The sequence below is a fragment of the Pleuronectes platessa genome, chromosome 3, assembly GCF_947347685.1.
Source record: "Pleuronectes platessa chromosome 3, fPlePla1.1, whole genome shotgun sequence".
In the NCBI taxonomy this organism is placed as follows: domain Eukaryota; kingdom Metazoa; phylum Chordata; class Actinopteri; order Pleuronectiformes; family Pleuronectidae; genus Pleuronectes; species Pleuronectes platessa.
Genome location: NC_070628.1, coordinates 23,000,921 through 23,022,149, shown reverse-complemented (window position 1 = coordinate 23,022,149; position 21,229 = coordinate 23,000,921). Strand labels below are relative to the sequence as shown.

General features: G+C 40.8%; 2 protein-coding genes across 3 annotated transcripts in view; both read right to left on the bottom strand.

The window, feature by feature from the left end:
• Positions 1-13,653, bottom strand: part of myh11a (myosin, heavy chain 11a, smooth muscle) — a 32,847-nt gene extending 19,194 nt beyond the window's left edge. For both annotated transcript variants that reach the window (XM_053419538.1, XM_053419539.1), the window contains exons 1-4: positions 13,494-13,653; positions 9,305-9,669; positions 8,618-8,774; positions 3,931-3,958 (exon numbers count right to left, since the gene is read on the bottom strand). In XM_053419538.1, the coding sequence (XP_053275513.1) occupies positions 3,931-3,958; positions 8,618-8,774; positions 9,305-9,646 (527 nt within the window). In that variant the 5' untranslated portion in view covers positions 9,647-9,669; positions 13,494-13,653. The remainder of the gene's footprint in view (positions 1-3,930; positions 3,959-8,617; positions 8,775-9,304; positions 9,670-13,493) is intronic.
• Positions 13,654-18,218: 4,565 nt separating this feature from the next.
• On the bottom strand, positions 18,219-21,189 carry cep20 (centrosomal protein 20). The gene is made up of 4 exons (XM_053418534.1): positions 21,156-21,189; positions 20,388-20,585; positions 19,487-19,571; positions 18,219-19,018 (listed from the first exon to the last, which is right to left on the bottom strand). Exons 1-4 carry the CDS (start codon positions 21,181-21,183, stop codon positions 18,889-18,891), a joined length of 441 nt encoding a protein of 146 aa, XP_053274509.1. The 5' UTR covers positions 21,184-21,189; the 3' UTR covers positions 18,219-18,888.
• Positions 21,190-21,229: the final 40 nt, after the last annotated feature.

The following is a 21,229-nucleotide window of genomic DNA, read 5'->3' as shown; positions in this document are numbered from 1 at the left end:
ATGTGCAACATTTTTTACAAAAATACGATTTTTTCTTGGCATCGCTGCCTTCATTCTTCATAGTTGACTTTGAAGGAATAACCAAGGGGAGAAAGGGGTGTACGAAATGCAATAGACCATATTCACACGGAAGCTATTATCCTCTGACATCCCACATTTAGGGTGGGAATCTCAAATGCTGGGATCCAGGTTTATAAGTCATATACACAAAGAATCTGACCAAATGTTTTCATTTCACTGCCTCCAAAATGACCAGCAACTGAAAAACAATGGATGGATACAATTTGGAGGGTCATGGGACCATGTGTCAATGTTTATCAACATATCTGACAGCACAGTAGCTATGATTAGACAAGAGCTACGGGTTTCTTTTAACAATGAACTGTAACATGGTCTCCTCAATTGAGAAGAAATATCAATGCATCTCCGGGAGACAAGTATTGACGCCTAGAAGTAAAGTACACTGGAATCTGGCTAATAATCTAACGCTGATTGCAAAATGGAAGTGCTTGATATAAACTTTAAACTAAAATCGTAGGAATTGAGTTTCCAACCTTAAGTGTTATGTCAGAGGATAATAGCTTCCGTGTGAATATGGTCTATTGCATTTCGTACACCCCATCTTATTATGGTCAATAAAGATGGTTTACCCTTTTCAATAAAAGGCTACCTGTCAGCAGCACAGAATGAATCGCCTGCTACTTCTTGCCTATCTAAAGCCAGTGTCTATTTTGCTGGGAGAAACTTCATAAGACATTTACAAGACTATTATAAGAGTTTTATGACAGATACTCTCAAACTGGTCCGACGTGTAAAATATCATTAACACAAACGTTCTTTAAACAGAAGCCAGAACACTTCACGTCTGTCTTTTCAGAGAAATGATCTCGGACACTCAGACAGACGAACGATCCCAGAGCTTTCAGGCAGTCGTCTAACACACAGACACATATTCAGGTATGGGGCCATAAAAGGCATGGGATGCTCTCGCTGTTAGGGGCTTGGCAGCTCTGATAGGAATCGAATAACTCTGTCCTGTTCAGGTCCGTTGGGGACACACGACATCCAGGCTCCTACTGTAGCGCAGAAGACATTTTGATGGAACTTTTTCCCTACAGATGGTCCATCAAACTGTCTCATCCTGCAAGCCCTGCTTATCATCTGTCCTCGTTTCACTTACGATTACCAGAATATGTGAAAGGAATGAGTGGAGAACTTCATTTAAAAAAAACTGCAACCAGTGATGGAGTGTGGGGGCGGATTTTCGTTTGTGTCACTTCAGGCTTCTGAAATTTGAATTTGGTCTCGTAGCAAAACAGATAAGAAAACCCTCCTAAAGGTAAATCAAAAGGATTTCTCCTCTTCCATATGTGTGACACATTTGGACCCACTGCAGAATCAAAAAAGGGCAACATCCTGCCACTTTGTGGCCACTTTATTCATTCTATCAGTGCAGCTTTTCACACACATGCAATGAATCCTAAACAAAGGAAACGGCTGACCCTGCTGAGATGCAATGTCAACATCTTGAGAATGGATTTAAGTTTGCTCCCAGCTATTTCCCATGGCAAATTCCTGCTACTGTGTGGCAGAATCTGAGGAATAAGATTCCTGGTGAATAGTTTGTGTCCAAAAAGTACAGCAGAAACCCTTGTGGAATCTAATGCAATCCAGTAAAGAGTTTTCACTTCAATTGCATTGCAGAACAAATCCCCTTTTTCCATTGTGATAGTGTTATACTAGACAATAAACAATGTCCTAGTCTCTGACTATATTAAACAAGTCGGTTTAAAGTAACTTATTACTTTATATAATTAATACGCTTTTCAAGAAATATTTGTTTGTTTTATGTTATAAATCTGTCACTTAGATGATGTAATAAATTGTTCCATAAAAGCATTAGGTAGTCCAAACTAAATTAATTCACGTATATGCAGAGAGCCTTTCTAAAACCTTGTCAGATCATTTCTTTTGCGTGAGTAAGTTCAACAAAAGACTGAAATGTTTTACAATGTTCTTTAAACTACTGCTTTTTTCAAGTTTTGTGTGAGTGTTTCTCCTCACAGTCAGTAAATCCTATTATGGCGTAGTGCTGAATAGTCTCCTATGACAATTAACAAACACTGAGTTTCGCACTATGAAGATACAAGGCCTCTGTGATGAACTACTGTAAAACCACTCTGGCAAAGAATATACTCTGCAATTAAACACACACATGCACGCACATACACACAAACAGACACACACAGGAGGAGAACGTCATACATGACATTCCATGTATCGCACCAGAAACATTTCTGCCATATATGGCTCCAGAGGCCAGCTGAGGCTGAAGCTGGGCTGCTGGTGGCTGTGGCTCAAAGTGTGTGTGGACCTGACGGACAGCGAGCCAGAGTTTGTGTTTCAGCTCAACTGTATAATATCACTTACACTTCATCACTTTGGACAGTTTCAAAGTGATGCTCCTAATAAGATTTGTCACATCAGGGTCAAAGAGTCAGTTTAACGTGTCTGTATACCTAACAATACCAAATAACAAGTCCACACACAGACGGGCATCAATACAGCATAACTTATCCGAAATCTGGCTCTGATAAAGAAGCTTGAGAGTTGAGGAAATGGACTGATGTGATGATCCTGGCATCACTTAATTTAGAATTTAAAAAAAGATACTTGAGGAGGAAGAGCCCTAACTCTCATTTCCCTAACTCAATGATAAAAAGTAAATATTATCATGTTAGCTAGCCCTGGTGGACCAGGGTTGGCACCAGGGGGGCACTGGCTTCAGCTCAATCTGATTGGCCCCTGATACGCCTTGTGCCTTCTTTTTTTTTTAAATAAACCAGTCAATAAATATGCTGTGTTAAGAATTATATATATATAATTTTAAGCTTTTTTGAAGGACACAATATGTTTAAACAAGGAAAGATTTTCTAAATATATTCAATGAAGTGTGACTTCAAAGCTGTAGAGCAAACAGTAAACAAGGAATGATTTAAATGTGCACCTTACTGAATCAGGAATTATGCATGGGACACATTGGCCCCTGATTTAGGATCTACAGCTCATCAGCTAATTTACAGTGACTGTAGTGGACTCAGTGAAAAGAAAGTTTATGTTCATTATATATTACATAATGGCTCGTTTCTGTTTATTTTATGCTCAATGTAGTTTTTTCCTTTCTGAAGTTATTCTCCTGCTCTACAGTTACAGTAGAAGTGGACTGAAATAAACATAGACCATTAGCCAGTGAAAAACAAATGTGAGAAACTAGGAATGAATCCTATAGAAAAAGAGGTAAATACACTGTTTTTGAAATTAATCTAACCATACATACATACAACAATTATAAACATAACAAAGCCTACTAAGCCATTAAAACATACAAAGGACAAAAAAGATAAATGTATTTGTGTTCTCTGAATCAAAATCCAAAGATTAATGCCCAACAAAAGGAGCCTGTCTTTCCCTGGATTCCCAATCACCCAGCCAAAGTTCTCAAGAATAAGCTTAAAACAAATAAACTTTCAGAATGGAGCCCAAACATTTGGAGATCTAATCTGGTTCTCCCATCAGGACGCAGGGCACACTTCCTGACCGAGAGTCTGTGATGAGAGCAAGGCCACGGCCCCCAGGGAGAGCTGCGGACGCATTAATGCTCATTCACTTGGGCTCCATTTAATTACATCTCAACTGCACAGTGCGACAAGAAGGAAAAAACGGAAGAAAGCAGCCACCAACGTCCTCAGAGCAAACACGAGAAAAACACATACCACTGTCAAATTATGAGGGATTTCTTGGTGGCTGACACTGTGAGACCAGACATGAATCTTATTTGTTTAACTATGTGTTTACGCGATCATTACATAACTGTTCCTCCACACAAGCACAACGCACACACAGACTTTGAGGTGACAGATGATCACTTACGTGCAGAGGATGGACTGGTCCTCGCGATCTGAGGAAAAAAAAGAAATTTTACACGATTTAGACGTCTAGTATGAAACCTGACTCATACAAGTGAGTGTGCAGATCACTCTGTAAAAGCAGAAAGATTAGGTGGTAAACCAAAGGAATCTGCAATAACCAGAATAAATATGCATCATATATATTATGTAGCATTCACAGGACTTTTCTTTTTCCCGCTCATGCTTGGCCAGAGGACATTTGTACAGTTATGCCCAATATCACAGTACACTTAATAAAAATCATTATAAAGACCAGTCTGGTGTAGAACTTAGACACCAGCTGGGACTCAGTTCAAAGCGCCTTTGTGAAGGCTCCCCCGTGCCTAAATAAACATGTAACTCCCACAAATACCTTGATTTCTAACTATAAAAATCAAGTCAGAATGTGCTAAGCAATGAGTCATTATATTGACTCCAAAATACTCCAGGGAGAATACACACAAGTCCATGTACGGCTATTTTGTAACTGTATCCTTCATTACAATCCAGCCCTGGGGGATAGAGGGAGTAATGCCGAATGAAAAGATAACTGCAGTCAGTGCTAGACATGAAATCTCTCAGTAAGGGAAACCTTAAAGCTGCAAAACATTTGTCGGGAAAAGACGTAACACAGATAATTCACACTCATTCATGGGGACTGTAAGAATCAAAAATCTAAATCTGATGACATGAGAGTTTCACTGTCTTTTTGATTATGAGGTAACGTACAGTGAATACTGGGAATACAGAGGGACAACACATCAGTCATCAGCTGCTCGGGAAACAAACACTGTGTTTGGGAATTTTACATTTTTATCTCCAGCACATCAAAGTCTGAGGAACATTTCCCGAGGAGCGGAATCTCGGCCAAGACTGGAGGAGGAATGTGTCGGAGCTGAGGAGAGTTATCTGGATTTGCTGTAGCTACGCACCACTTCCACTCTAATGTTAAACGACCTGCCTCATTGGCCACTTCTTCATGGGAAAGCCTTCTAATGCATCAACAATAACAGCTTCCTGTCAGCCATATGTTATATAATACATGTTCAAAGGGCTTGATAGATGTGTAGTTTTATGCTTAATCTTTGGTAAACTTTTGGATGAAAACATTGATACTTACACTATCTCAGTAACAAGGATTAACAACAAACATGTCTATTAAAAAGTGTTAAATTAAATATTAAGCTCTAAGAGATTAAAACTTATTTTTTACTGCAGTTAGCATCAGTTAGCACTCATTTAGATTTTTCTGCTCTCTTGACATTGGGCTGTGCACGTGAATTTGTCAACTCGCTAGTTCATCATCACAAGTTAGCCAAACACCTCCGAGCATGATGTGATTATACACACATCATGCTCGGGATATCGAATACTGCGTTGGCTAACTGCTTGTGTGTTAGCTTGTAACGCTAATGTTCTCCTCCGTGAATGCAAAAACATTTACTGTTGCACCCCAACAACATAACGTTTTGGTGACATTTTTTACTCATTACGTGTTTTCTGTTTACGCCTTTATGTTTGTATATGTATGTATTAACTGACCGTGCTGTCACTGCTGTTGCTGTTTACTTCATCAGTTTTACTTGCTTGTAAAGCATCGTAAAGCTATGTCTTGAATTCCAAAGCTGAATGGGTGGTCTTTGAGCTAAAATATGAATCGCCTTTAAATATATCATGAGCCTAAGCAAACGGCTTACTTGTTTAGTCTGGAATAAAAAAAGAACAAATTCTTTGTCGTGCACAACGTTTCCTGGGTGCAAACAAGTGTGAGATTTTCCTATCAAATGAAAACGCTTTTTAAATCGCAGCTGTATCTGTGTTTCTCTCCAGGGATGTGCCGATGAAGAGTTATCCAAACAGTTTCACAAACACCGTCAATCCTCCCTCTTCTTGTTTACTGTTGAGCCTGTGTTTACACACCATAGCAGTAGCACAAAATACCATCATTTTCTGTGTACTGGCCGAGTAAAACTCTCCAACGTACACATACTTATTAGTTCTTTAAGTAAGCATTAGAGCATTAAGGGTAAAGACCAAATCATCAAAGAGCCAAACCAGATTTAGGGATTTAAAATGACAATAGCTTAAATAAAAAAAAAGAAGGAAGTCAGCCAAGGGAGCATTATATTAACAGTCGCTCTGGTTTTACATTATCCACAGATTGGAGCTGGATGTAATCGCAGTTGCTTTTCTTAGGCTTCTGTATTTTCCTTTCACATGATCTGTCTTGTCGAGGAGCTGCCAGAGACCTGTCACATTCATTATCAGTGTCCTTTATATGCTCGCCTTTCATCATGAGTCCTAACGCACTTTTATAACGTGTGTGGCTTAACTCCTAGAGATGAAGATGGACAGGAAGTGGCAACACCGTATAGTTGCTACAGTGGGGACCATGTATTTGGTGTTCTATATCTGTGATCAGTATAGAGTGAATAATATGGACATGAACATTTATATGACTTTAAATGCTAGTAGCCATTGAGCTATCTTTGTTACCGCTTCCAAGGAGATAATATTTTCATCCGCATTTGTTTGTCTTTTAGCAGAAAAAACACTGGATGGATCAATCAGAATCAGAATCAGAATCAGAATTCTTTTTATTGCCATGTATATTTGCACATACAGGAAATTGTCTTGGTGTGGTTGGTGCATCAAGGGGCAGATCTAGGATGTTTTTCAGTTTCTTTAGCATTGATTTCTCAGAGAATATTTCATTGATCCCAATTTAAAAAAGACAAATTAAGTATAACTAATATGTATGATTATCAGCAATTTGGAGCAGATGCTAATGGGATTGAGATGTAAATGTGGTTTCATAAGGGGTTTGTCTGTGGAGGAATGCACTAGTAACATTCTAGCTGTATATTTATTTTTTTCCTCTGTAAAATCATTAAAATCATCTTGATTGGGCATTAGTCACATATCAGAGTCAATACTGTCACTGATGCTAAAATTTACAATGAATGGACTTGACTAAACTAATCTGCTGACAGACTTGACAGGAAATCCTCAACACAGACAGACAAGTGACGAGTCTGGGAAGTCTCAGACTGCTGACAGCTAGTTCATAGGCTGGAGGAGTAATTTGCTGCTGATGCTGTCAACATTCTCAAATAAAAGTCCCACGAGTTCCACAAACTGTTTTTCTACCAGTATGTATGACAAAATATAATCTGGATTCCAAACTTTCTTCTTTAAGAAATGCATTTTGTACTAGAGGGCAAACATCTCCGCTGTCTTATAAAACCACTTAGCTGTTTAGCTGGCATTATTTTAGCATTATCATCAGTTCACCTTGTCTATTTTAAGACTAGACCTTCAGCATCTCTGTCTGCAGCCAGAGAGCTGGGAGGGCTTGATACTGGACAGTCCCACTTTCTCCGAACAATTACTTCCTAACAATTCCTCGTCCAAACATCCCGTTTCACAGGAAAACCTTTAAAGTCTCTTTTCTCGCCCCAAGGTAAAAACTCTTTGGTATCTACAGTACACAGACTAAAAGAGAGAGAAAAATGTTGTGAGATTTGAACGAGGAAGGGGAGGCGGCTGAAACAGGAAATGTTTTACGGCCGTCCACCCATCTCTCAGTCCAGATGTCAACTCCTCTGAGAGAACATCCTCACGTCAGCATGCAGTCCTGTGGGCATGACCCCCTGGAGGCACGAGAAACAGATTCTGTGGGAAACCAGTCGCTCTGAAGTCGTACCACTGCAGGGATAGGCCCCGAGCGATTTACTTTGAGATCCACTCTACCGACTGGCCACTCTCACCACCTCCACGAGACACTGACTCTGAAACAGCCCATAAAATTCTCTTTGAGATTTTATTAGGCTGTCATTTTTTCAATCCGACTCACTTTGTGAAGAGCCTGCAGCGGAGGGATGGGGCTGAGAGGAAGCTTCTGGACTGCACGTAATAACAAACACTGTTCTGCATTTGAAACTGACAGCACTGGGCCATTTGTGGTTTTTATCAACCACTTTGTGAACATGATGGAGCTAAAAGGCTGAAAACTGTCATCGCCCCGTGAGAAAAATCTAAACTTCCGTCAGCTGATACCACAGCTCACCCACACCAAGGCCACAAAGCTACAAGCCAACACTTCACTTTGACACAAAAACTCAAGAGGCCAGCAGCTTGCTTGCTTTGTAATGTGAGGGAGCTGTCGACGATTTCTGCACCAGCTCCCGTGATGCTTTGTCATGCCTCAATTTAATAGGATCCATTCATGTTTATTTGAGAATTTCCACGCAGTAGAAGCTGGAGCTTATTCAGGTAAGCACTGGGTAGACCGAAAACAAGAAGCACAGACAGGAACTGGGACATTTAGCTCTTTTCCACCAGATAGGTAGGGACGTCACTATGATGGAGTACTAGTGTCATAAGATTTAACATCTTTGAGAACTTTAACTAGACAAAAGTCATAACTTTACAAGAATAAAATTGAAAATATCAGAGAAATAAGTTTACTATTAAGAGAATAAAGTCATAATTTAAGGAAAAGAAGTTATAATATTACATGAATAAAGGGACAAAACACATTTGTAGGAAATAAACAGTAAGGAGAAGCCACTCATACAAAATCTTGAATCTCAAATATGTTTTTTTCTCTTGAGTGGCCCTACTAGTCGTGCAACACATTAGGAACATGAGGTTTATAAGAAGCCCACCTTGCATCATGTTTCTGTAGGCGTTATCAGTGATGGAGTAGATGTGAGGGGGCACTTCATGTCTTTTCTTCCCTTTGTACATGTCGATGATCTTCTCTGAGTAGATTGGCAGCATTTTGTAGGGGTTCACCACGACGCAGAAGAGGCCGGAGTACGTCTGAGAGAAGAGACCACGGGAAAGAAGAGCATTTTTAGAACGGTTTGTACATGTTTGTCTTTTTGGAATGGGACAACTGAGAGATGTCAGAAAGAACAAGAAAAGGCAATTATACATATTGAAATACTTGAGCAATTCCCATTCAATATTGTGGAGCTTTGGCGCATGACCCAAGGAAAGACCCATTCAATTCTGTTTGGATCCAGGATATATTTTCCGCCATCTTTAACATTGCAAAGGCCGACATTTGTGTAGATTTTTCTGAGAATAATTCAAGGATCCTGGTGAAAAGAATCAAGCATTGTTAGGGGACTGATATTCATGGGTGTGTGTAATTTGGTTCAGATCCCAATAAAAATCTGGATCCAGTGAATTCTAGTATTAGGATATAGTTCAGTGGTTTTAAGCTCCAGATTCAAGGTTAGTGAATCAATGAAGTTCAGAGTAGATACAAACTTTGTAGTTAACATTAATGTTACATCCAGTTAAGATGTTGTGAGTGTTGACATGTTTTCAGGGTGTATACTTACATATATGAGACCAGAGAAGTACCGCTCACGGATGTTGTGCAGCACGGACGCCTCATTCAGGCAGGTGAGCTCGGCCATGTCCTCCACCTTGCTGAACTTGGGCGGGTTCATCTTCTGGATGTCGTCCTTGTTGACTGTCATCTTCTTGGCGGTATCTTGCAGCTCCACCAGCACCTCGTCACCGTGCTCCTCCTTGACACTGGCCGCCTCGAAGCCGTGCTTCTCCGACGGGACCCACACCAGCTTCTTGGCCGACCAGTCGGCCTGCGCCATGGGGCTGTTCAGGAAGTCTTTGTCGACAAAGAGGAACTTCTCGTCCCCGGTTGGGGCCTTATTGGACATCTTGGATTAAGGTGGAGGGCCAACTGTTGAGGGCAACAAATGGAGTGGATGAGTGGAGCAGAGACAGAAAGGAGGCAAAAGCAAGAAGGGAAGCAAGGAAGGATGTAACGTAGGAAAGAACAGGCAAACAGGAACAAGCAAGATGGGAAGTGAGGAAATAAATAAAGATGAGAGGGCAAGAAAAGAGGTTTGAACGCAGTGTAACTTACAGGATGATACTGCAGTGATGTATCAGTTGTGATCAGAGAACATGATGCACAATACTATAATGAAAAATGTCACAGCTCACACTTTGTGTCACGCATCACTGATGAACAAAACCCTCTTTTCTTTTAGGAATACCCGACAGCACAGGCTTATCCAAACCCAAGAGTAGATAATGAGTCTCCATTGGTGGGAGACATGCTACAAAACTGGTCTAATCCATCAGGGAGTCCTTGACTGCAGTCCTTCTCGCAAACTCTACCCCCCCCCGACCCTACACTTTCGCATACAACACCAGGGAGAAATACAAACAATTCCCTCCCTAATTTAGATACAGAGATTGAGGCTGGGAAATTGATTTGAACTAAGTAACAAACAAAAGTACATTTGTCTGCAGCCAGAGAGCTGGGATGGTTTGATACTGGACGAACCCATTTTCTCCCGAGCTCTCTGAACGATTACTTCCTAACCCTTCCTCGTCCAAACATCCCGTTTCACAGGAAAACCTTTAAAGTCTCTTCTCTCGCCCCAAAGAAAAAAACTCTTTGGTATTTACCGTACACAGACTAAAAGAGAGGAAGAAAACTTGGGTGTTTCACATAAACCAGCAAGAAGAAATACAAACTATTCCCTCGCTAATTTAGACAGAGAGATTGATGCAAGGAAATTGATTTGAACTAAGTAGCAAATACAAGTGCATTTTGTCAGCCGCTTTATCTGAAATATCCCCAAATCTTGAATACTCACTGTCATGTGCTCATACTCATAGGCATACTTTAATTGACATCAGTCATTTTTTCCCTCATCTTCCCTCCCCTCCTTGTCTCTCTCTCTGTGTCTCCCTGTCTCTGTGCAGGGAGGCTTCAGTCTCGTGCTGTGATGACCATATATGGAGACCTTGTCTGGAGCAGGACTCTTTTCTGCGGACCTAAACAGTGAGGCAAGTGAACTCCCAAACAAAGCCCATATAGGGAATAGTATGTCTCTCGCCCGCCTCGTCGTTTACTCCAAAATGATAACAGTGAGGCAGCGAGCCTGACGGGGGCCCAGAGCTTTAACTATCATGCTTCATGTTGGCTCCCAGTCGGCAGTCATTTTTAAATGCAGCAGTAAGAAACTGAAATATGAACAAGTGCCCGGGACTCTGAGAGCCGTACCTGCGCTGGGAGGCCATGCAAAGTGCAAACACTGCATATGACTCCCAACAAACATCAATAAGAAATACAGCTATAGTAAGTGCTTTCAATATATCTCCTGGTCCTGCACTACACAAATCAATCAGCCGCCTAACTACACTGTTCCAGTAAAGATGATATAACTGTGAAACCGTGTCATGATGTATGAGCCTCTGAATTACGGACTGTCTCTTGTCCACAGGCTGTTTAGCCTACTCACTTCACACAGACTGGCCCACAGTTTAATTGAGTAGGAAGTGGGAACTAGATAAAAAAGCCACTGAACCTCCTGAGAAAGCCCATAAATGTACCAGAGGGACGAGCCAAACCAAAACCACGAGAAACTACTGAAAGATATTGTATGAACATGAACTCGACACAGAGACAGACGCTTCCTGTTTGCCCCCAAAAAAAGTGCAAAGCCAGTGCAGCGAGGAAACAGGGAAGGGACCAGCTGATACTTTGATGATCGGCGATTACCGCAGAAAAGAGTAAACATGGCTTTTCCTGACACTCCTCCAGGGCTGCCAGTCAACTTCCTCCTCCTCATCCCCCCTTTAACTCGGACCAGCCCGGCTTAATACCCTCGAAAAGCCGCCCCCCACCTCTTTCTCTCTCTCTCTCTGTTGTGTCAACAGAGCTTTGTACTCAGCCGGTGTGCTGAAGACAGGTGTCTGAAGTGGGGTTGACAGGATAACCGGTTGATACCTACTGACTGGAAGTTCAGAGGATGATAAGGGGAAGGAAGGGGTTTGCTCACATGCACCACACTCAAAACTAACTCACAATAACATAGCAACTCCCCGTGCGGCACGCAAACTCACTGACCTGCTCAGTGAAGTTAAAACACCATTACTGCATTACAATGAGCCCAATATACGAGGCCATTATTTTTAACCCTCCATCGAGAATAATAATCAAGTGGAAATTTCCCCCCCAGAGGCTGCATGACCTCTCCAAGAGAAAGAGGTCGACCTTCGGGGGCCTGTGAATGATTTCACCCACTTCCTCTCCCAGCAAATATTCCTCCTGTTATCGTTTCCTCAACAGCCCTGACACGTTTCGATTTCCATGCCTCATGAGACTGTCAAAGACCGGAGCATGAAAATAATGAAATCATGCAGACCAAAATAGACTTGAATGACAAACACACTTGAATTGTCCCATTATGGAAATGCTTTTCGACCCATGGAGAAGGTCGGCGACTGCAGAACATGTCCCTTCAAATACAAACAGGCTCAACACATAACTTCTCTCTTTCAGAGACACCTTGATGTTAAAATGCTAAGTCAGAGGTGTTCTCAGCACAAGAGCTGTTTGTCTTGGCCGGCTGCCACTAGGTCGTGCCCCTGACGGAGGCAAATGCAGTTCATCCTCCACCGAACTCAAAGTGAGGTGCACATGTTGCATATGAGGGGAACAACCAACACCGTGACACCACTGATGACTTGCACTTGTAACATGTGAAAACTGTCAGTTCTCACTTCAGCTTCGGCATCTTCAGACACAAGGTTCCACACTTTGACGGACATGGGCTTTTATAGAACCATATTTGGAAAGCAGGAAACACTATGGTTTAACATCACGTCTGTTTCTCTGAAAAGATATCTAGACTTTACTTCCTCTCATTTCCTTACTGCAGCATTTATACTGCATAGTGTCAAGAACTCAGCGTTGTTGTACTGTTTGAAACCACTCTACTCTATGAAGTCCCTTGATACTATTATGAAAACTCTCTGTACATTATGATGTTTTAGTTCAGTTTTTTTCCGAGTGTAAGTGTTTACCATCTTTAATATTACTTCAATTAATTATGAAAATTCAAAGTAAAGTTAGGTTATTCAAACACAATGTATCATATTAATATGAAAAATATTATTTCATTCACGAGTCACCAATTGAAGTATTGTTTTTAAACATTTGAGGTTCGTAAACTATTTTCTTATGTCGGTGTACTTATACACATTCCATGAATGAAAAGGGAGCAGGGAGACAGAAAATCTCATTTCACCTGCTGCTTTTATACAAATAACATAAAGACAGACTGACATCCTTTTCGATTTCCTTTCTTTTCACACATCACAAAATCAATTAGCTATCATCATTATATAAATATTATTCTTATTAAGTTTAGACAAATATTTCTCCAATAACTTTCTTTAAAAGATGTGATGCAAATAGCATAGTCAAACTTGTCAACAACCAGGTCATGTAATAACTTTATAAATACGTTTTTTTACAGACTGACACAAAAGTAATATTCAGGTTTTGCTTGAACGAATGTTTTAAGATGACTACTTACAACATCTAAGAAGAAAAGGAAGGAAAAGAAGACAACATAAAACGTCTTCCTCAGTTAAAGTTCCAGACTTAAAGACATGAAACTTGTGAAAGTTCTGTGACAAGTGCAGCGCAGCAGCATCACCGCTCAGACGACAGCGGTGCGCGGTCAGTGCCATGATACTCACATGATGAGCAGGAATTAGAGAGGAGGGGAGCTGTGGGCTCGGAGAGTCAGGGTCTGGAGCGGCCGGCGATGACGAGGTTTATACTCCAAACACGACCAGTCCAAATGACCCCCGACCATTTCACAGGCTGAGCATTTAAACTGCGCACCGCTGCGTCAGGGTGGAGCTGCTCCAGCGGACCCTCCTCCAGCATCTGCAGGAGGCAGCGCACATGCGCACTGAGGACAGGGAAGGTTAAACACTGAGGCACTGCAGAGACTCAACACAGATCTGAAACACTACACTCTGACTTTACTCTATAGTTTATATATATATTACATTACATACATTACTTCATTTTACATCCCAATACATTACTCTACTTTACTTTACTTTACTTTACTTTACTTTGGTTTGCTTTACCTTACTTTATTTTGCTTTAAATTACTTTATTTACTGTACTTAACTTCACTTTACATTACTCTACTTTACTTTACTTTGCTTTACTTTACCTGACTCCACTGTCCATTTCAATACATTGCTTTACTTTAGGTTAGGTTATTTTATTTAAATTACATTACATTGCATTACCTTATCTTGCCTTACATTACATTACATTACATCACCTTACCTTAGATACAAATTTTAGACATAAATACAATGTTTGACCTGGATGCCACATCATCCTTCAGTATGAATTGGTCATGGTTAAGGTTAGCGGTAGGTTTTTGCTCATAATGAATGGCAGTCCTACATTGGTGTGTGAGAGAGAGACTTTACTTAACAGTTAAAGCACAGATGTATTAACAGTTAATAGTACAGAAGTATCAAGTATTTTTCTGCAGTAATATGCCCCCTGTGATTGAAGCCTGTATCATTATTATATTAATTTATAACAAACTCTAATGTGGAATATTTATATTTCATGATAACACGCAGCATTTTACTGCTGTAGCTGAGCAGGTAAGGCAGAGTATATTTGTCTATTTCACAGTTAGGATTTTACTTATACTATACTGTACTTATATCACGGTCACAGTGAACAGCAGAGGTTTGTTATGTTAAGAATATTGCTACTTATACGTGTAGACCTTGCTTAGGTATCGTTTTTTAAACTGAACTGGTAACATATTTTTCACAGCACAACCATGACAGAGTAACAATGAGTCAACATGCACCAGAATACAGCCATCCTCACTGTCACATGACTAAATTACTTCTGTGGTATTTCTAGTTTTATATACCGTAGATTAAGAGCCTCAATTTGTAGTCTTTTTTATTCTGATTTTACAATATTTCATTGGTCTATGAAAAGTCATTGAGGTTTTATGGTTCCTTGCTGAGCTAAATGCTTTGTTTGTAGTTTGAACCTCATTGGAAAGAGTAGCAGTTCAGGTCAGACTGTTTTCTCAAATTTCAGCATTTATGTTGTTGCTGCTCAGTTTATAGCTTTTCAGGTAAAACAAGAAGGCATCGAAAAAGGATGGACCAACAACTAGTTTCCACACATGCTGCACTTCCACATGATGTGAGGCTGCATTGTGCAATCAGCGATCACTCCTCATAAGGCAAACCCGCTTTCCCCAGCGCAGGAATCTCCCTTTACTGTCACTGCTCCACAGAGGTCCCCCGCCCCCCCCCAATACACACATAATTAATGTGAGTTTTTTTCTCTGTGTGCATCCTTCAAAAGGGTCTCCTTTCATTACGCACATTGCGTTCCACTATCATCCCCCCATCCTGCCCCCCCCCCCCCCCCTCCATCCCTCTCCTGCTGCATCCCTATTTTCCCCAGCTTCTTTCAGATGGAACTTCCTATATAAGGACACTGTTCTGTTTGCTCCAGTAAATCAAGCTGCCGGCTGATGGCTAGATCTGTTTTATACCAGGCAGACATGGAACTGCACGCGTTCTCCCAGTGTGTTTGTGTGTGTGTGTGTGTGTGTGTGTGTGAGTGTGTGTGTGTGTGTCTGAGAGAAACCTGATGACAGAATAAAACCAACCTACTGGACCTTTGGGCTACCTCTGGCCAGCCTCATGGAAGGTGGGGCAGCTGTTCAGACGAAGGAGGAACCAGGCTTGAAAAACTCACAAGAGACAGGGCGAGAGGCAAGACAGAGAGAAGAACAAGACGAAGAGGAGGAGGAGGAGGAGGAGGAGGAGGAGGAAAGGGAGAGAAAGCAGGGGATACATTGAACAGAGAGGTTGCAGTGTGTGCCATATAAGGACAATGGGTCTGTGTGGAATCTCGGCAGCTTTCTGTGTTACTATCAAAGTCGAGCACAGGCCAGCACCCCGAGCCCCAGTGACTAAATATGGTCCAGCAGCAACAGCATTGTTCAAACAAACAAAGTTGCCTCTATGGAAATGACTCTTTTAACTTACCTGTAGTCAGCTGGGACACAGAAACGGTTTATCAATCTACGGTAGACCGAGGAAACAAGGGAATATCAGAGGACTACAGATCTGTGCTGTTATTGGTGATGAAAGAATATGACGGATGCAGTTCCATGTGGTTCTCTTCTCCAACCCACACAGGCTAAATAATTAAGCTGATTAGCCCCCCACAAATGGTCAATTGTTTGTTTATATGTATATATACATACAGTACATATATGCTCATAGTGCATTTTTAGTTTTAATGGCCAGTCAAAGTGCCTTACACTACATTTTTGCCATTCACTCATTTACACACACATTCTCACAGTGCATCTATGTGCAGCACTTACTCTTTCATACATCTACTCACACTGTTTATGGGGTTGTTTATCTTAACACATCAACAAGCAGAATGGGGAGACTGAAATCGAACCGCTGACCCTCTGGTTAGTGGACGGCCCGCTCTACCACCGACCGCCCACACAAGTAAATAACAAGGTCATTACTCCATGGCTGCTGTAAAAAGATTACTTCTATAATTTTTTTATGTGATGTGAGGAGAAGGGAGGACAGCCCTCTTCTTGCAAACGACCTGAACTGTTCACATGGGACAATGTGCACCTACAAAATGAGTTGTAGGCGCACATTACAATTCAGTAGTACCTCCCCCACCCCACCCCCCAGCGCCTGGCTCTCTGAGACAAATAATAATTCCTGAGTGATTCCTCAAACCTGTGAAAACTCAGCAGTGACAGGTGGCGAGGAGATGGTTGGAGTCAGCAGGAGAAAAAGCCTCAGTGAAGCATGATGAGTGCAGTGGTGTTCAATAGATTCTATTATTTTGCATTGAAAATCAATAATCTCAGATGGAATTATACTGAAAATAAATCTATTATTTATGTGTTTTTTTCAATCAAATAATTTCAGCAAATTTTTCTCTGCAATTGCCGTTTCAGGCCTCACATTTATGTACTACACAACATTGTAGAACAAAACATGCAATTAAACACATCATGAACTGTAATGCAGAGATCGCTTAAATGATATAATCTTTAAAGTTTTTCCTCATGCTCATGTCCATACATGGCCATCTATCAGAGAGAAAATATGTTTATGGATATGTTTGACCCTCGCGGAATGCCATTGCCGTCTAATTTGAGCCCGGGGGCAAACATCGGTTCACTCTGCTGCAGTCGAGAGAGGACAACTACATTTAATACTATTTACACAGCTGTCTCTTGTACACACACCACTAATTTATACAGTGGAGGAGAAATGCTACCTATTACGGGGCAAACTTCCAATTAAACAATCATCTGCCATTGTCCGACTTCCTCCGCTTATATAGCCATTTTGAGGAGTGCACCGGTGTTGCAAATATACTAGGAGCCCCAGGGCCACAGGCTTTGAAAGCAAATAAGGTTTGATCAAAGGAAGCAATGTATTTTTACCTGTGCCATGGAGGTTATGATTTAATCTGCTTTTGTTATTACACGTAAAGTACTGGTATGTAATAGGAGACAGAGAGAACACACCATTAGAACTCAGAGTACTTTGGACATGGATTAGGTTAGAGTTGCTAGCAGGGGCCGAGCTCGTCCAGCATCAAGTCAGGCTGAGATACGGTCGGCTCGGTGGTTAATTAGTTCCAGAAACTCTGGGTTTTAAGTGGTGTGAGATAAGAATGTCAAGTTCCCTTAAATGGCGAGACAGGATGTGAGATGCAGAGAGTGTGGGGTTGTTGCAAAAGATGTTTATGTGTCCACCACAGGCTCTGGTCTGCATTTGAAGGTTGTTTTTTAAAAGAAAATGCATCACTTTTAATCCAAGGTGTGAGTTTATCCATGAATAGGAGAACTCGATGAAAGGGGTCTCTGCACTGTCCTGCCAAGTTAACATGATCCTAGTCTTGCATAATATTTGTTGAAATCAAGGCGATCATAAGGACGTCTCAGCCTCTTCTCTTCAGTGGCAGAGAAGAAAACGCATCAGAGTAAAAAGTCGGGGGGGGGGGGGGGGGGGGGTGTTGGCTTCTCCAGCTAAGCATAAACATGTCGATTATAGAGACCACGATAAGACATCTGAGCAGTCATGAAGTATCTGACTATTACATACGAACATGGCTGAAGTAGGATTAGTAAATACATTTGTGGCCGGTTCAAGGGAACAGGGTGCAGGGTGGGTTCGTCTGCACAGAAGACAATCACAGGAAGTGAATGTGACTTAAATAGATTAAATAGACTTTTGGCTGCAGGTTATTTAGCACCATTTAAACTGACCTGATGTTATAACTGCACAAAGCAAATGCATTGATGCAAAAGAGCATAACTGTGCTTGGAAATACACTTGATGACAAATAATACAGTGTTATAGTCTATAAAACATGATATATTTATATTGTTTAAGTGACATAATGTAGTTGTAGGATCATGTTTAACAGCTGTATTTATGTATACTGCGTTTATGACCTTAAATGTTTTGAAATTTGAATTTCAGTTGTCACAAATATTATAAAATCAAACAACTCTTTGTTAAGATGTGACATTTTTGCTAAAGCTTTCAGATATTCTTTCAAAGTTTCAGATTAAATCACAATTTGACTGTTCATCCTCTGGCTGCAACAGTCTACAGCTATATCTTTTGTGACACTGCCACCATGTGTTCCCCAATAAAACTGCACTTTTACAAACCATTTTGACTCAGTGTGGTATATAAATATAAAACATATATTTTGAACAATTAAAAGACAATATTAGAGTATCAAAAATGTGAAAAATATTAAAGAGATGACTGAAATCGATAAAGCCAGCAATAAAAATCACAAAATGAAAAGGTTATCTTGGGCATTCAGCAACCGCAAAAATAAATACAAATGCTTTCTGCCACCATATTGTTCATATCCTCTGGGCCGTAATGCATACATATAACACTCACAGTCAAATCTTAGGACAAAATGTCCGATGCTGCTACATGTCCTGCCAAGTATGTATTTACTCTTTAGTCCAAGGTTTGCCAGTAGTCAATGCATTGTCAATTCTTAAGCATTAGATCCAGGTCCGATGTTGCTGGCAGTGGGGCCGGCTGGCAGAGAGGATCCCCTCAGGAACACCTTCCCTCCTTTATCACCGCTGTTCAGGAAGTGCGACACTAAGCCATAGAGAAGAGGTCTGCAAAGTACAATGAACATATATTTCACATTGTTGCATTTTTCTTTCTGTTTTTAGCAAACGATGACAGTGAGAAATGAGCTGGTTGATAAAGGTCTGTTCATGTTCTATTCAATTATTGTAATTATGTGTTTTTCACTTTTCAGAACTGGTCCTGAGGTAAGTGATTGGGAAACAAAGAGTGTTAGGAAGTGAAACAAGCAAGTCTACAACCCCTGCTACATCTGCTGAGTCAGGTCGGTTGAACTAAGACCCCAGAGAAATGTGGACTTTCACAAAACAAACTGCTTGTGGTCATGTGTCCTCTTGGTATTTCAAAATGAAAATCTGATGATGGAGATGATCCACGGAGCTTTTAATAAATAGATCATTCCATAGCTGATCGCAACCCCCCCCCCCCCCCAGAGAGAGTTCAGTAAGTCTTTAAGCACTGTGGAGAGCAGACTGTACTGGTTGATTGTTTCTTACACAGACTTGGAGCTCGCATCCTCTGTGACTTTCAGCTCACTGGCCAGGAACTGTCTGTCCAAAGGCACGTCAGGCTGGCCTGACTCTGACAAAACAAACAGAGAGATCAGAAGAAATACACTTTGCTCTAACAGTGAACAGCAGCATATGGAATCTGAAATAGTGAATTAACGCTTTAAGATTGTACGGTAATATTTAGGAACATTTACAGATAGTACTGTTTGTGAAATGATAAATTATGTGGTGGTATGATGTAATTAAGTGAAAACAGAGTTTTTGCAAATCCAATCAACGACAATCAAATAAAAAAATGAATGGATGGAGTTCCTGATAAAAGAGTTTCTGAAGCCACATTTTTGTGGTGTTGCAATTGACGACAAACTTACTTGGAAACCTCATTGATATATAAGAGTATATAAAGAGAAAAGTGACCAAACAAATGCAGCACTGTACAAAGCAAAAATACACTTTAGATGTTGCATCACTTCATATTATGTATTGTTCACTTATTCGTCCATATTTTGGTTATTGGGCAGATGTGTGGGGCAACACGTATCACACAAAAACTAGAGTCTAGTATTAGTTTGATACTCTAGTTTAGCTAGACCTTTATATGCATTACAGTAAAGAGCAAGAAGGCTTATAAACAAGGTTTATCTAGTCATTTCTGTTGAAACTTACATTTTGTGTCGATATAAAAAAACAATTCTCAGGTGTAAAGCAAGAAAAGAACCTGAAAAATTTAAAATAAAATACAAAAGTGATCAATCCAACATTTTGATCATTGAGAAGTGGAAAAAAACTGTGAATAAACATTAACACATTGTTGTTGAGTCACTTTGTGATCTTGTATTCTCCAGCCTCTGGAAAGTGAGAGTTGTGCTTTGATCTCGCCACCTACCTGCTGTCAGTACTGACTCCGTGTACTTGTACCTGTTGAACTCCAGGTACTCTCGGATCAGCTCGTTGATGAGCAGGTTTTCGTGGGACAGCGGAGGTCGAGGCTCCCGCTGATCATCCAGGGCGCTGAACACCTCCGCCCGGATCCGAGCCTTCAACTGGCCCAGCACGCCGCGGGACTCCAGCGTGTCCCTCACGGCTACAATAATCCCAATGTCACCGGATACAGATTAGTATGAGAATCGGGTTGATCAACTGCCCATGTTACTACAACGACTGGAAGCTTGACGCTTGTATAGGTCAGTGTTTCCAGCTAACATTTGTCCTGAATGATGGGAGTTTTCTAAACATCCTCCGTACTTCATTCATATATTTGAGAATTTAACTACATTTTCGTAAATGATGGAGCTTAAGACCTCTTCAAATGTGAAATATGCGTTTATATGAATTATTAAAGACCCTTCTTCAAATCGGAATACATGTGAAAAACTAGTGCGTCTTTATTTAACAACAGCTTGTATTACAATTCCCCCACAATCACCTAAGGCTTAATGTCACCAAGCTAGCTAGCGTTAACATGAGCTACTAGCTAGCGGATAATAACAATGTAAAACCCACAATAACGACACACGTGTACTTTGTATAACGTTTTCAGCTGAGCCGAATTGAAACCCATAAAGTAGACATATATAAGACAATGAAAGGTTCGAGTCCCAGAGTGAAGTGTGAGCGTCTAAACAATAACACCGTGAAATCAGGGAGCTCTTACCGCTCTTTAGCTCAGTGATGGTCGCCATTGCAACAAGTGTAAACAACAACCGACAGTCTGCAGCTGTTCATGCT

What these genes read in the sequence shown, in the direction of transcription:
- cep20 (XM_053418534.1), bottom strand. Translation starts at nt 21,183, where the DNA reads ATGGCGACCATCACTGAGCTAAAGAGCG. An exon ending in CATCACTGAGCTAAAGAGCG is followed by an intron (nt 20,586 to 21,155) that starts GTAAGAGCTCCC and finishes GGATTATTGTAG; the next exon opens with CCGTGAGGGACACGCTGGAG. An exon ending in GATGCGAGCTCCAAGTCTGT is followed by an intron (nt 19,019 to 19,486) that starts GTAAGAAACAAT and finishes TGTACTTTGCAG; the next exon opens with ACCTCTTCTCTATGGCTTAG.